This window comes from Capra hircus, chromosome 16 (assembly GCF_001704415.2).
Source record: "Capra hircus breed San Clemente chromosome 16, ASM170441v1, whole genome shotgun sequence".
NCBI lineage: Eukaryota > Metazoa > Chordata > Mammalia > Artiodactyla > Bovidae > Capra > Capra hircus.
In genome coordinates, this window is record NC_030823.1 from 62,830,456 (window position 1) to 62,843,906 (window position 13,451).

Sequence of the window (13,451 nt, forward strand, 5' to 3'; positions counted from 1 at the left end):
AATTTTTCCTTACCGTGGATCCAGAGGCAATATTTTGTTATACACTAGGAACTTTCTTAGAGATAAAAATAGGCAGCTTTTCAGATGAAAGAAAATGTACTAAGAGCAGTATCCTCCGAAGATCAGTGTGGTCAGCAGTGTTTTCCAAAATGATTGTAAATTACCTGGAAGACATAATACATGGTTTAATCTTCCAGGTGGTATTTTGCTGAAGTTTGGTGCTAACTATCAAATCAATGGGGACAGAAGAAACTTTGGGAAAAGCTCACAGGAACTGGAGTGAGCAGAAAGGTGAAATGTGAAATTCAATGAAAACTGGTATTGATTATTGTATTTAAAGGAAAATAATGCAAACCAGATGAACTAAATGATGGTCTCTGAATCCAGCTTCATGTCTAAGACAAAATCAAGAAATCATGTGGACTAATCCTTTGGTTCCCATTTCTTGCTTATGGCTAAAAAGAACCCCTCTGGGCAGACTGAGTAGAGAAAGGTTTTCTTCCTCTGGATGGATGCAGGCCTGTGCCAGGGTGTGTGGTTTGGCAGGAGAGGCTCCATGGTGGATTTTAGTATTGTATTCCTTCTCAACCCCTGCACACTTCCTTTGCCAGATGCTGTTGTATGAGCCATAACCATACCGGGTGACCCTCGAGGGGCTCTTCAGCCAAAACTGCTATGCGGCCAGTTTGCAAGCTGTGATGCATTTAAATGTAAGATGCTTTTACAATCTGGTCTCTCTTTGTCAATACATCCATGGAAAAGCTTGAAAATATCCTTAATAAAGCAACCAAAAGCATCACTAGGGAAGATTACTACGTGAGCCTAAAAATGGGATTTTTCATCCAGAAAAGCAAAAAACGTGTAGATAAATCTAATAAAGTCATAAGGGATTGAGAAATGACTCCTGTTCTGCAAATCCTAAAGCTAGGAACAGCTGAGAGATCCCTTTAATAAAATAAAAGAAGGTTGATTTTATATGGCAGATCAGAAACTTCTAGAAAATACAGATATTTAAAAGAGAGAGTTGATTAAATTTACAGACGGTAATTCCATAGCATGCTAATAAATAAATTTTAGGAAATTTTGGACTGTTTTCCTAAATATTTAAGGTTAGTATTATGGAGGCAACCCACGCCCAAAACATCCCCTGGTGCTCTGGTGAGGTCCAGCCTAGCTCTATGTGAGGGGATGGTGACCTGAATCAGCGTGGCATTTTATGTGTGATCATTCTCGGCTCTGTCTGTGTTCCAGAAGGAAAGTCAACTTTGTGGTTGACTGGTTAGACAATCAGTTCTGATCTGGTTCTAAAAGGAAGCTCATTAAATTAATTTTTATTAATGCAATTTATTTATAAAGTTAGTAAAAATTCTTCAGAAAATTTTAGCAAGAAAGAGTAGAATGTAGATCATATTAGGACCGTTACCTCAAAGATGGGTTTCCATCAGGCCCTGAGGGTAGAAGACATGGAATTGCCCTTTATTTAGAAATATCGAATGTAAGACTAAAACCTGAAAACCACACAAAAGCCCACACATTTTACTCCAAAGAAGATTTCTCTGAAGGCAGGCATGGCAACCCACTCCAGTATTCTTGCCTGGAGAAGCCCACGGACAGAGGACCCTGGCAGTCTACAGTGCATGGGGTCACAGAGTTGGACACGCCTGAAGCGACTTAGCACAGCACAGAGCTCAAGGAATACATATCTGTAGAATATGTATTATTCTATTATTGTATTCATATTCTATTATATGTATTATTCTATTATTCTATTCATATGTGTAGAATTTTTAGCATAAGTATAATCCATTTTTAATTTACTGAGGCATGTAAATTATATTCAATTTCATATAAACAAGTCTGCTGCAAAACCAAGTAGTCATACGCTGCTTTTACCAGGACTTTCTAAGTTACTTTCCAGGGTTGCCTTAATAGAGGACCCTGAGATAAGAAAATAACAAAGGCAGCTTTGATTAAGCAATTAAATCTTGCTCTGTTGGGTCTTCCTGCAATAAAAGGTAAGACGCTGAAACAATTATTCAAATAATTCAGGCCTGAAATATATTCACCTAAAATAGCCAGATCATTGGGATAAGTGTGTCATTTTGGTTTTTTGGTTTAAGTTGTCTGAATCACTGTGTTAATTCTGCTACTTAATCTAAGTAGACACATTGAGGCTGTGAGAAATTTTTAGGTTAGTGGGGAATGTCTCTAGATTTTTCTGTGATTATTTGTAGCTCGCTCCATAATTGCAGTGATCTCACAGTTTTACCTTTTAACCAAAGTCTAATCCAATCTTCAAGCTTCCTGCTAAAGAACCACCCAGGAATCTTTGGGGATTTCTGTGTAACCAGGCCCTAGGAAAGCTGAACCCAGGGAGATAGCTACTAAATTCTGTTTCAGACTGCTCAGATTCACTACAACATGCTGAAAATAAGGAGTTCAAGAGTTGAGTTATTTAATAAAGAGCTCTTATACCTGGATTAAGGTATCAGGAGACCATCAAGACAAGACTGGATGATACAAAAGGATTTTGCCTAAGAATTCGAAGTCATTCCACACTGAAGAGTTACAAAGGTAATGTGTAATGTGAGGGAAACTGGGTAACCTCGATGTGAAAAGGAAAATGTACTCCAAGCCTTTATTGCTGATCTACAGGAGGGGAGTCTCTAGACTATAGTATAGTTTATAAAGATTAGGTATTTAGTAGGTCAATTATGGGGCTTTCACGGAGTCTCAGTGGTAAAGAATCTGCCTGCCAATGCAGGAGCTAAAGAGACTTGGGTTCGATTCCTGGGTTGGGAAGACCCCCTGGAGAAGGAAAAGGCAACCCACTCCCATTTTCTAGCCAGGAAAATCCCATATTCTTGCTGGGAAAATCCCATGGACAGAAGAGGCTGGGAGGCTGCAGTCCATGGGGTCACAAAGAGCTGGACACAATTGAGTGACTGAGTAGGCATGCACAAATAAACAAACACACAGAAAAAAAGATCAGATTTGTGATTACCAGAGGCAGAGGTTGAGGGGAGGATGGATTGGATGAAGGCAGTGAAGACGCACAAACTCCCAGTAGTAAGATAGATAGGAACTAGGGATATAGGGTACCACACGATAAATATAATTAACTCTGCTGCGTGTTACGTGTGAAAGCTGTTAACAGAATAAATCCTAAGAGTTCTCACCACAAGGAAGAAAAAAATTTGTTCTATTTCTTTAATTTTGCATCTGTACATGATGATGGATATTTGCTAAACTTACTGTGGTCGTCATTTCAATAGTGTATGTAAGTTAAAACACTATGCCATACCCCTCAAACTTATACAGTGCTGTCAATTCTATCTCAGTAAAACTGGGAAAACATTCCCTCAGCAAAAGTGAAAATAAATAAAAAGATTAGACATTTTATTTTTTATTTGAAGCTCCAACTCAGCGTTGTGTTTTTTTTTAAACTGGAGAAGGATGTGTTTATCCAAGTGAGAGGCTTAATTTGTTTTTACACTGTCGGTGAATAATAACTCCAGAGTGAGGCATTGGCATGGATTTGTAAGGGAGCCTGGGTAACTTCAAATTGAGGATAATAATAGCACCTGTTTCAGAGGGCGGTGGTGAGGAAAGAATTCCAAAACCCCTGCAATGCTCCCAGCTCTGAGCTGGGCACATGCAGAATATTCAGTACAGCTTTGCCGTCAGTACTGTAATAGTCAAAGCTCTTATTAAATGTTTAAAATGCATCCAAAATGTCCTAACTAAAGGAGGAGGATTAGACTCTAAACGCTACTGGGTTTTTCAGACTTCACAATTTAAATTATTAAAGGTGGAAAGTTCTAGATTGAAATTAAGAGGCACATTTAGAAACATTGTTTCTTGAACTTGCTTTTTGCTTCTACAAGGCAAGAATGAGGACCTCGGATCCAAGTTGGCCACCTGCCTCTTTGGAATTTTCTTGTCATCCCTGCTTGCTCTTTGGGATCTGCTCTTGATTTCCCATCACTTCCCTGGTCCCAGGTGCATCACCAGCCAGCCACAGAAAAAAGGATTATCTCTCCTTAAAAGTCTTCCTGAGTAGCTCAGTCAGTAAATAATATGACTGCAATGCAGGAGACCCAAGTTCGATCCCTGGGTTGGGAAGATCCCCTGGGGAAGGAAATAGAAACCCACTCCAGAATGGTAAGTCTCACGGACAGAGGAGCCTGGCAGGCTACAGTCCATGGTGTTGCAAGAGTCTGACATGACTTAGTGACTAAACCATCACTAGCTTCTCTTTAAACAGCTATAGGTGGGGAGGGGAGGGATAAATTAGGAATTTAGGATTAACAGACACACACCACTATACAAAATAGATAAACAACAAGGACCTCCTGTATAGCACAGAGGACTGTATTCAATATCATGTAATAACATACAATGAAAAAGAATCTAAAAAAGAATATATATGTTTGTATAATTGAATCACTTTGATACACACCCAAAGATAACACAACATTATAAATCAACTATACTTCAATTTAAAAAAGGTAAAAGATATTACTTGAACTCTGGTCTGGCTTCTACTGCTTCCTAAAAACTAGCTGTGGGAACACCATATATATTTCTGCGTAAGATAGAAGAAGCTTGCCACTTCAGCCTGGGTGCTTGCTTCAGAGAACACTGTTCTTCTGGAGTCAGGCCAACCGCAGAGAATCTACCCAGCTGATCCAGGAAACACCGAACCATTTCCATTTATGGACATTTTCCTTTACCAATTAAGAACAAAGGGGAGTTGTGGGGATTTTTTCCACCAATTTTGCCTTTGAAATTTTTATGCAAATGATGACGTAATTAGAACTATCTGCGGGAGATTATAGGCTTAAAATTGAGCCCAGCAGCCCTGTCTGTTGCTGGCATGTTAACAGCCAGTGCTTCAGTTTTTATCATAAGTGAGTTTGAAATCGGGTGACATGCCAGACATTCCTTCTGAAAGTTAACTAAGGTAACCAATGGAACCCAAGGCAGAAAATCAACATGTCATTTGCAGTTCTATTTGGGAGGTTGGGGTGGAGAGATGACAGTTTTGTAAAGTGATTTACACAGCATTGTTAAAAAAAAAGTCCCCTGGCCTATGACAGAGCTGCAAAAGAAACAATGGACAAAGGGGACTTCCAAGGCTTCAGCCTTCCTGGCCACGCCCTGTGGGAATGCGCCAGTACCTTTCCATCTCTGATCAGAGAACTTCTGCACAAAACGTTACCCCACTGATACAGGGGTTCCACTCTAGATGAATGCGACAACTTGAAAAGAAAAGAGGAAAATCCAAGGGCTGACTTCCTAGGACAAAAGTCCAAGACGGGTTTGACATTCATGGTCCTAAGCAAACATTTCAGAAAGGCATCTCTTAGCTTTTGTAAACTGCTGAAACAGATCTCCAGAAAAGAAACCCCTAAATCAACTATGCTTTAGTAAAATAAATTAACAACAAAAGCCAGGAGAGGGATGTCCCTGCAATTCCCTGGTATATGGGCCTAAGGGCCTGAGATGGCCTTTCACTTGAAGCTCCTTGGAGAGTATCAGAACCAGCAGGATGTCAGGGCTGAATTGTGCTCTGGCTTTGTCACTATTTATGCAGATACTGGTGTATTTCTAGTTCTGGGTTTGAGTTTGCATATTTTAGTTAAAGTATCATTTTAATTGGGCTTCCCAGGTGGTGCTAGTAGTAAAGAACCCACCTGCCAATGCAGGAGATGTAAGAGACAGGGGTTTAGTCCCTGGGGCAGGAAGATCCCCTGGAGGAGGGCATGGCAACCCACTCCAGTATTCTTGCCTGGAGAATCCCATGAACAGTGGAGCCTGGCAGTCCATATGGTCACAACGAGTCAGACATGAATGAAGTGACTTAGCATGCACTCACTCATTTTAATTATCAAATAGCTGTTTTTGAGATTTTTCTCTTATTTTTTAGTACCAGTTTTATTGAGGAATAATTTACATATGATCAAATTTACCTGTTTTAAGTGTTTGATTATTTTTGACCACTCTCATATTTCTGAATATGTCCTACATCCCCCCAAATTATCCTTACATACCATTGCAGTCAATTCCCTACCCCTACTGGTAACTACTGATCTGTTTTCTTTTATTGTAGTTATATGTTTTCTAGAATTTCAAATAGATGGAATCATATAGAATCTGGTCTTTTGTGCCTGGCTTCTTGCACTTAAAACAATGCTTTGAAATTTATCCATGTTTGTAAGTATCAGTAGATCATTCCTTTTTATTGCTGAGTAGTAGCAAGATTATTTTTTTACATTTTTTGTGTAAAAATACACACAACCTAAAATTTCCTTTCTGATTATTGTCTGAAGCTGAAAAAAAATTTATTTGGGTCACATGGAAAAGCAAATAGATTTTTGTTACTTTTTTGAAAAACACGTGTTAACTGAAGTTAATCATTAGGATATATATTCAAATGCAAAATTTTTGAAACATTAGCCAGGTGAATGTGAATGTGAACGAGATTTCCAGAGATGCAGCAAAAATACAAACTAACAACTTCCAAGTATGTGTAATCAGAACATGAACCTGGATTAGACCAAGCATTTCACAGAAGTATAAAATTATGATGGAATAATCAATTAGTAGAAGGATTAAAGCAAAAAAAACAAACAAAAGAAACCCTCCTACTTTTCTCATATATTTTTTAAGATTTTTTTTTTTTGATGTGGACCATTTTTAAAGTCTTTATTGAATTTGTTACAATACTGCTTTTGTTTTATGATTTGTTTCATTGGCCTCAAATCATGTGGGATCTTAGCTGTCTAACTCAGGATCCAGCCCACACCCCCTGCACTGGAAGAAGAAGTCAACCACTGAACCGCCAAGGTGTGTGTGCTTAGTAGCTCAGTCGTGTCTGACTCTGTGAGACCTCATGGACTTCAGCCCACCAGGCTCCTCTGTCCATGGGATTCTTCAGGCTAGAATACTGGAGTGGATTGACATTCCCTTTACCAGGGGATTTTCCCGACACAGGGATCGAACCCAGGTCTCCTGCATTGCAGGCAGATTCTTTACTGTCGGAACCAGCAGGGGAGCCCAGACCACCAGTGACGTCTCCTCATATGTTCTTTGTTACTAATTATAACAAGCAAAAACTGATGGTGCTTAGTGACAGTAACAGCAACAACAATTATTATTATTATCATGGCTTACTTGTGTAGTGCATATTATATGCCTGGTGCTGCACTAAGCACTATGAAGATGATTGTGATCCCTCACTTCAGTCTTGTCCGACTCTGAGACCCTATGGACTGTAGCCCACCAGGCTCCTCTGTCCATGGGATTCTCCAGGCAAGAATATTGGACTGGAAATGCCATTTCCTTCTCCAGGGGATCGTCCCCAACCAGAGATCTAAACCACGCCTCTATTTTATCTCCTGCATTGATAGGTGGGTTATTTACCACTAGTGTCACCTGGGAAGCCCATATAGGTGATTAACTCAATTTTCCCAACAAACTTACTAGGTAAGTATTCTATTATTATTGCCATTTTACAAAAGTGAAAAAAACCAGAGACTTAGAGAAAACTGAGTAACTGCCTACATGAAGCAGCCAGGATTTGGCCCTGGGAATCTACTGGCTCCAGAGCTTTGACCTTTGACCTCTAGAGCACTCTGAACTGCAGCAATGTATTACAGAAATATTCAAATTGGCAAAGTGAAAGTGAAGTCGCTCAGTCGTGTCTGACTCTGCGACCCTGTGGGCTATACACTACCAGGCTTCTCTGTCCATGGAATTCTCCAGGCAAGAGTACTGGAGTGGGTTGCCATTTCCTTCTCCAGGCGATCTTCCCAACCCAGGGATCAAACCCAGGTCTCCCGCATTGCGGGCAGACGCTTTAACCTCTGAGCCACCAGGGAAGTTAAAGGGAGTTGGTATGGTCCCTGAGCAAGATATGAAATAAAGCCAGAGCAGACTGGTTGTTTAGATGTATGAGGAGACCCAGAATAAGCCAAGGAGAAGAGGGAGGAACTGAGAAACACTGCAGTATTCTGTCCACATCCAATACGGTACTATTGGCCTGGTACCCAGGAGCCTGCTCCCCATTTTCTACCCCAGGTCCAGGTGACCCCTAGGGGTCCTTTCAGAGCTAACATGTTAGGAAAATCAGAAGTATTTGTTCAGAGTTCATTGTGACTTGGCTTTATTGATGTAGGCCAAGAGTCCACAGTCTGGTTGGCTTATAATGGAGATGTTGATAAATCACCACTACCTGCACATTGAATTCATTCAATATTGTGAACTTGTCTTTTTTTATGATGCTTTTTAATCTGATCTAACAAAAGGTTGTGGACTTGGAACTAGATTGCCTGATTTTGAATCTTGGTTTTGCCATTTATAAGCAATGGGACTTTGGGCATGTTACTTGACCTTTCCATGCCTCTGTTTTCTCATCTGTGAAATGGGAAATTAATAATGCATCTGTTTTATAGCATTGTTTTGAAGACTGAAGGGTTATGTATAAAGCATTTACAGCAGTGATGACAAACAGGTACTGTATTTTTTTAGCTATTATTATTACTATCTGAAAATTATGGTAGGTGGAAATATCCACTCCTGAGATATTATGAACTTCTGGGATATAATAAACTATAGTAATCTGTACTAAAATGAAATTACCTTCAAGAGTTTATTTTGCAGGGCTCTGCTCCTTGTTCCTGCAGAGCATTACCTATCACTGATGAATTCAGGGACATGATTTCAGCTGCTACAATGTACCAAATACTAGAAGGGAAAATTCTAGATACCTGATCTCTGTGACCTGAAACTTTAACAGTGATCAGATACAACGAGTTTGGGGAGAGAAGAATCTTTACATTATTTCTTTGAATCCTGGACAGAGTAAAAGAAAATCAAGCTTGGGATAAGAAAATTGGAGCTTCATTTCTAGTCCTCCTTTTTTGTTGCTGGAGATTTTAGAGTAGGTGCAGTAATCTACCTCGCTCCTATGGTTCCTTGGTGCTGTATTCAGAACCCAGGTATCCATTAACACCTGGTTCATACTCCATGGTTTGTACAAAGTCATCCCTAGCTGTCCAGGCAGCCCACTCTGGTCTTGATTACCTGCATAAACTGAAATCCTTACACCCTTTGATACAATCTTGCATTATTAGTTGCCTTATGTTGTTAATCATTTATGGAACTATCTATCTATCTACCTCTGACAATTTAAAAATCTCTAGTAGGAACCAACGCCTTCTCCTTGACAGCCAACTCCTTAAATTATGGACCTCAGCCTCCCTGGGGAAAGTGACAATGTAAGATATATGACTTACAGTTTCTAGACACCACTCACTCACCTAGGACTTTGAACTTGGGTGATACTCAAAGTTGGACTCAACAAACATTTTCTAAAGGGCCTATAGAGAGTGGCATGAGAAATACGTTATATGATGTAAAAGGAATATGAAATCTGGATCCTCTTATTCAGTCCAACAGAACATTTATTGAGCACCAACTATGTGCTAGATACTATACCAGTTGTTGCAGATACAGAGCAGTACCTATCCTTCATAAGGGAGGCCCACCACTCAACAGATGACTTAGTGATCAGGATGTTCTGGGGACGCAGGAGAGGAACCCTGGTCCAGCCAGATGATGGTGAGGGAAGGAATGAGGTGTCAACAGAGTGGGTAGGCTGGGGTAGGGTTACTGTATTTCAGAGAGAGGTTGAGCCTAGGCCAGAGGGTGGAGGGGACCCTGTTGTGACTGTTGGGCTGGCCTGTTTTCCTTGTTGATTTTTAGCCCAGAGCTGATCAGAGCTGCTGACTTATTTGAGTTTGCCGCACAGGAGACTGGGCCTCCCAGCTGGAGGAAGGGGCGGGCTGCTAGCTACCTCCCCATGCTGCTCTGGACCACCCTGAGAGAGAAGGAGGGCTCTGGGGGACCTGGCGCATTCCTCCCACAAGATCCCTGGGCCGCAGCCTCTGCACCACGCCCTCGGCCTAGGCCAGGTGCGCCCTCCTTGCGGGAGGGGGGAGCCCGGCGGCAGGGGTGAGCGCTGTTACAGCTCCCTGTGTGCTGTGTGTTTGTCTGCCTCCCGAGGGCTGGGTCCTCCTTATTCACAGGTGAGTCACACCCTGAAACACAGGCTCTCTTCCTGTCAGGACTGAGTCAGGTAGAAGAGTCGATAAAACCACCTGATCAAGGGAAAGGAAAGCACAGCGGAGCGCAGAGTGAAAGCTCCCAGCGGCGAGGCGCCGGGCAGCTCCCCTGCAGCGGCGGACAGCGCGGCCCGGCCTGGCCATGTCTGCGCTCTGGCTCAGCGGCTGCCTCTGCCTCTCGCTCCTCCTGCCTGCAGCCCGGGCCAACTCCAGGACGCCAGGTGAGTCCCTTCCCGGAGGAAACAGCGCAGCCCTGGGCGGGGAACTGGCCTTGCCCTGCAGAGCGTGATGGCTGCACGCACTTTGCAAGAAGGCGCCCCACTTTGCAAGAACCTCTTTAGAGCTCCCTCCCGCTCCGTCCTGTGGGGCTCCTCCAGACGGTGGTTCACAATAGGTATATACTATTTACCAATACTATGTAAAGCTGTCTGATTTTAAAATGTGAAACCAATGGATTGTGCCAAACCAGGGTTTTCTTCCCTTTAAAAAGTGCCTTCTTGAGTGTTTATTGATTGATTGATTGATCAAGGTGCTCTGGTTTAATCAGTAACATGTGGGTATATAAATTCTTTTCCCACAGTGTGTTTTTATTGATGGAATTTTGGTGGGAATGTTTTCTGTGACCTTGAACCCCATGAAGGTTGAAAAGGCACCTCTTTAATCATCCCTCTGGAATTCCCGTTTCTTTGGGATGGAAAATGAGCCGTAAGAGTCTTAACAATGCTTTTCCTTTTGCATAGTGTTACTTTTTATAGTATTTTCACATAATATTTATCCAACAGGCATTTATTGGGCACCTATGTCATAGACCATTTGATCTTATCTAGGGTACCCAGTAGCTGTCACGTTGTGAGAAGTTCAACTCCTGTAAACAAAACTTCCTGGGCACCTAGTAACAGTATACTGTATGCATGCATCAGCCACAACACATAACGGGTGTTTCTCTTAAGTTTTACTTAGTAGTCACTGAATTTTACCAATGATATCTGCCTAACCACCTCAAATTTTTGGGTTTATTTTTGCTTCTTGTATCTGATGGCACTTAGATAATTATCTCAACACATCCAATATCCGTTTTCACACATGTGAACATATGTGAACATGAGACCAAGTTCATGGGTACGTGGAATTATCTTAGATACTCCATTTATTGCTTTGCAGTCTGGGTGATGCTAGCCTGAATGGTATTTGAGTGGCACAAATGTTTTAGCGTCTATTTGAATGCATTTGATTCAGTCTTTTTTTTGGTCTAAGATAATCTTGAAATTAACTTCCAGGTCATCATCCTTGACTACCATTTAAAAATCACTTATGAAAATGATCATGTAGGTTAGACTCCCTTAGAATCAATAGCTTTCACCTAGTGAGAAATATCCTAAAAGTAAGAATAGTCTTTGAGTATCAGAATTCAGAGAGACTACTTATGGATCAACTCTTAGAATCCCTTGACTTAATAAATGAAAATATGGAAATGGATTTGTGCAAAGCTACAGAAGCAGCTACTGGCAGAGACACATCTGAAACTTGATCGATGGTTTCTTAGACTGGAACTTCAGGGACCTTATTATAAAAGTAATAAGGGAACAGGTACATATGGTTTGCATAATGAGTAATTGTTGAAGCACTTTCCCTTTGGGCTATAGTTGAGTGTATGTGTGTGTGTGTTAGCATTAGATAAAAGAAACAAATATGTAGGGAAATATCAATTTTTTTGTGCTCCTCCTGTAGCTCAGTGGTAAAGAATCCGCCTGCAATTTGGGAGCCATAAGTGCTATCCCTGGTCTGGGAAGATCGCCTGGAGAAGGAAATGGCAACTCAGTCCAGTATTCTTGCCTGGGACATCCCATAGACAGAGGAGCCTGGCAGGCTACAGTTCACAGGGTCTCAAAAGTGCTGGACACGACTTAGTGGCTAACTAACAACAACGTCAATTGTTTAATAAAATTAGAGTCAGGAGGAAAGAGTTTAGACTCTAACTCCTCAAGGATGGAGAAACTCAGAGTGTCCAGTAAGTCAGAAGGACTTAATGAATTGTTAAGTCAGAAGCAGTGTTTAGGCTCATTTCCAGACTTTCCCCTTTTTCAAAGATAGGCCATTTAAAAATATTAGGCTGCCTCCTCAAAGGGCTTCATTTGGGGTTCAATGAGAGTGTGAAAGGTTTGTGTTAGGCTAGAGCACCCATGCTTTTCTATTTATGGGATGCCTGGGATCTTGTGGGAGTTGGACTGAAAGTATGGTGCTTGCCATCTCCCAAAGTGACCTGCATCTGTGTGCCTCTGAGAGCCTAAAGCAAGGACATTGCTTCCTGGGTGCTACCTTGCAGGTGAAATTTTAGTGTTAGATATAATCAGAGTTGGTCTCAGCTAAAGCACATGTTTTAGAGTCAGCCTAACCTGGCTTTAAATTTTTGACTGCTTTGTTTACTAGTTCCTTATTAGTAACCATTCAGGCACCTCAGCCACCCGGAGTCACCTCTTTGCTGTTAAATAGAGGCAATAGTGCTGTGTAACCTTGCAGGGCTGTTGAAGGGAAGAGATGTTATTGTGAAGAACCTTAAAATGCCTAGAACTACATTTCTTTAAGATGTCTGATGCCAACAGTGCAAGTGTAGTGAACTTGGATGCTTAGAGATCATTAAGAAAGATAAAGAGTCCCCCTCAGGAGCTCATAGTTGATGTGAATGTGGCTGTAGCTCCAATGGTCTGCATCATAGTTCCCTTGAGGAGGTGTGACTGGAGAAGGGAGGTTGGAATGCCACTAGAAATGTAGCCAAGAATCTGGTGGTGAAGAGCCTTACATGCCAGGATCAGGATATGCAGTTAGGTTAGTGCCCTGTGGCAAAGAAGGGTTGCAGAAGGTTGTTTGTTTGTTTTTTTTTTTTTCCAGAGAAGGAAGGATTTATAATTTGCAGCAAGTAAGGAACACTTGATTTTCCAAAGCACTGTCTCCAGGTTGCAGGTGGTTTCTAAGAAGAGTGGACGTGGGAAAGGTCACTCATTTAAGGGCTTAAAGGATCGAAGTGAGCTAGGAGAGGCAAATAAATGGCCATTGAAATAATCCAAATGAGACTTGATGAGGGTTTTCATCATGGTCATGGAACAGCAAAGAGGAAACAGATCACAGAGACATTTAGAAGGTGAAATTGGAAGAATTTGGTGATCCAATGAGTATGTGCATTAGGGATAATAGTAACGGGAAACTGTGAGAAATAAGGAAGAGTCCAAGGTGGGTCCAAGGCTTCAACTTCATGTAATTGGTTAGGCAGTGATATTAAAGGAAATGAGGACTTTAACAAAAGAGTCAGGTTTGAGAGCAAGGTCG

At 41.4% G+C, this 13,451-nt stretch overlaps 1 protein-coding gene across 1 annotated transcript in view; it reads left to right on the forward strand.

Moving 5' to 3' along the window:
* Window positions 10,092-13,451, forward strand: part of LAMC2 (laminin subunit gamma 2) — a 69,921-nt gene continuing 66,561 nt past the window's right edge. The window contains exon 1 of the mRNA XM_013970345.2: window positions 10,092-10,351. Within this exon, the coding sequence (XP_013825799.2) occupies window positions 10,273-10,351 (79 nt within the window). The 5' untranslated portion in view covers window positions 10,092-10,272. The remainder of the gene's footprint in view (window positions 10,352-13,451) is intronic.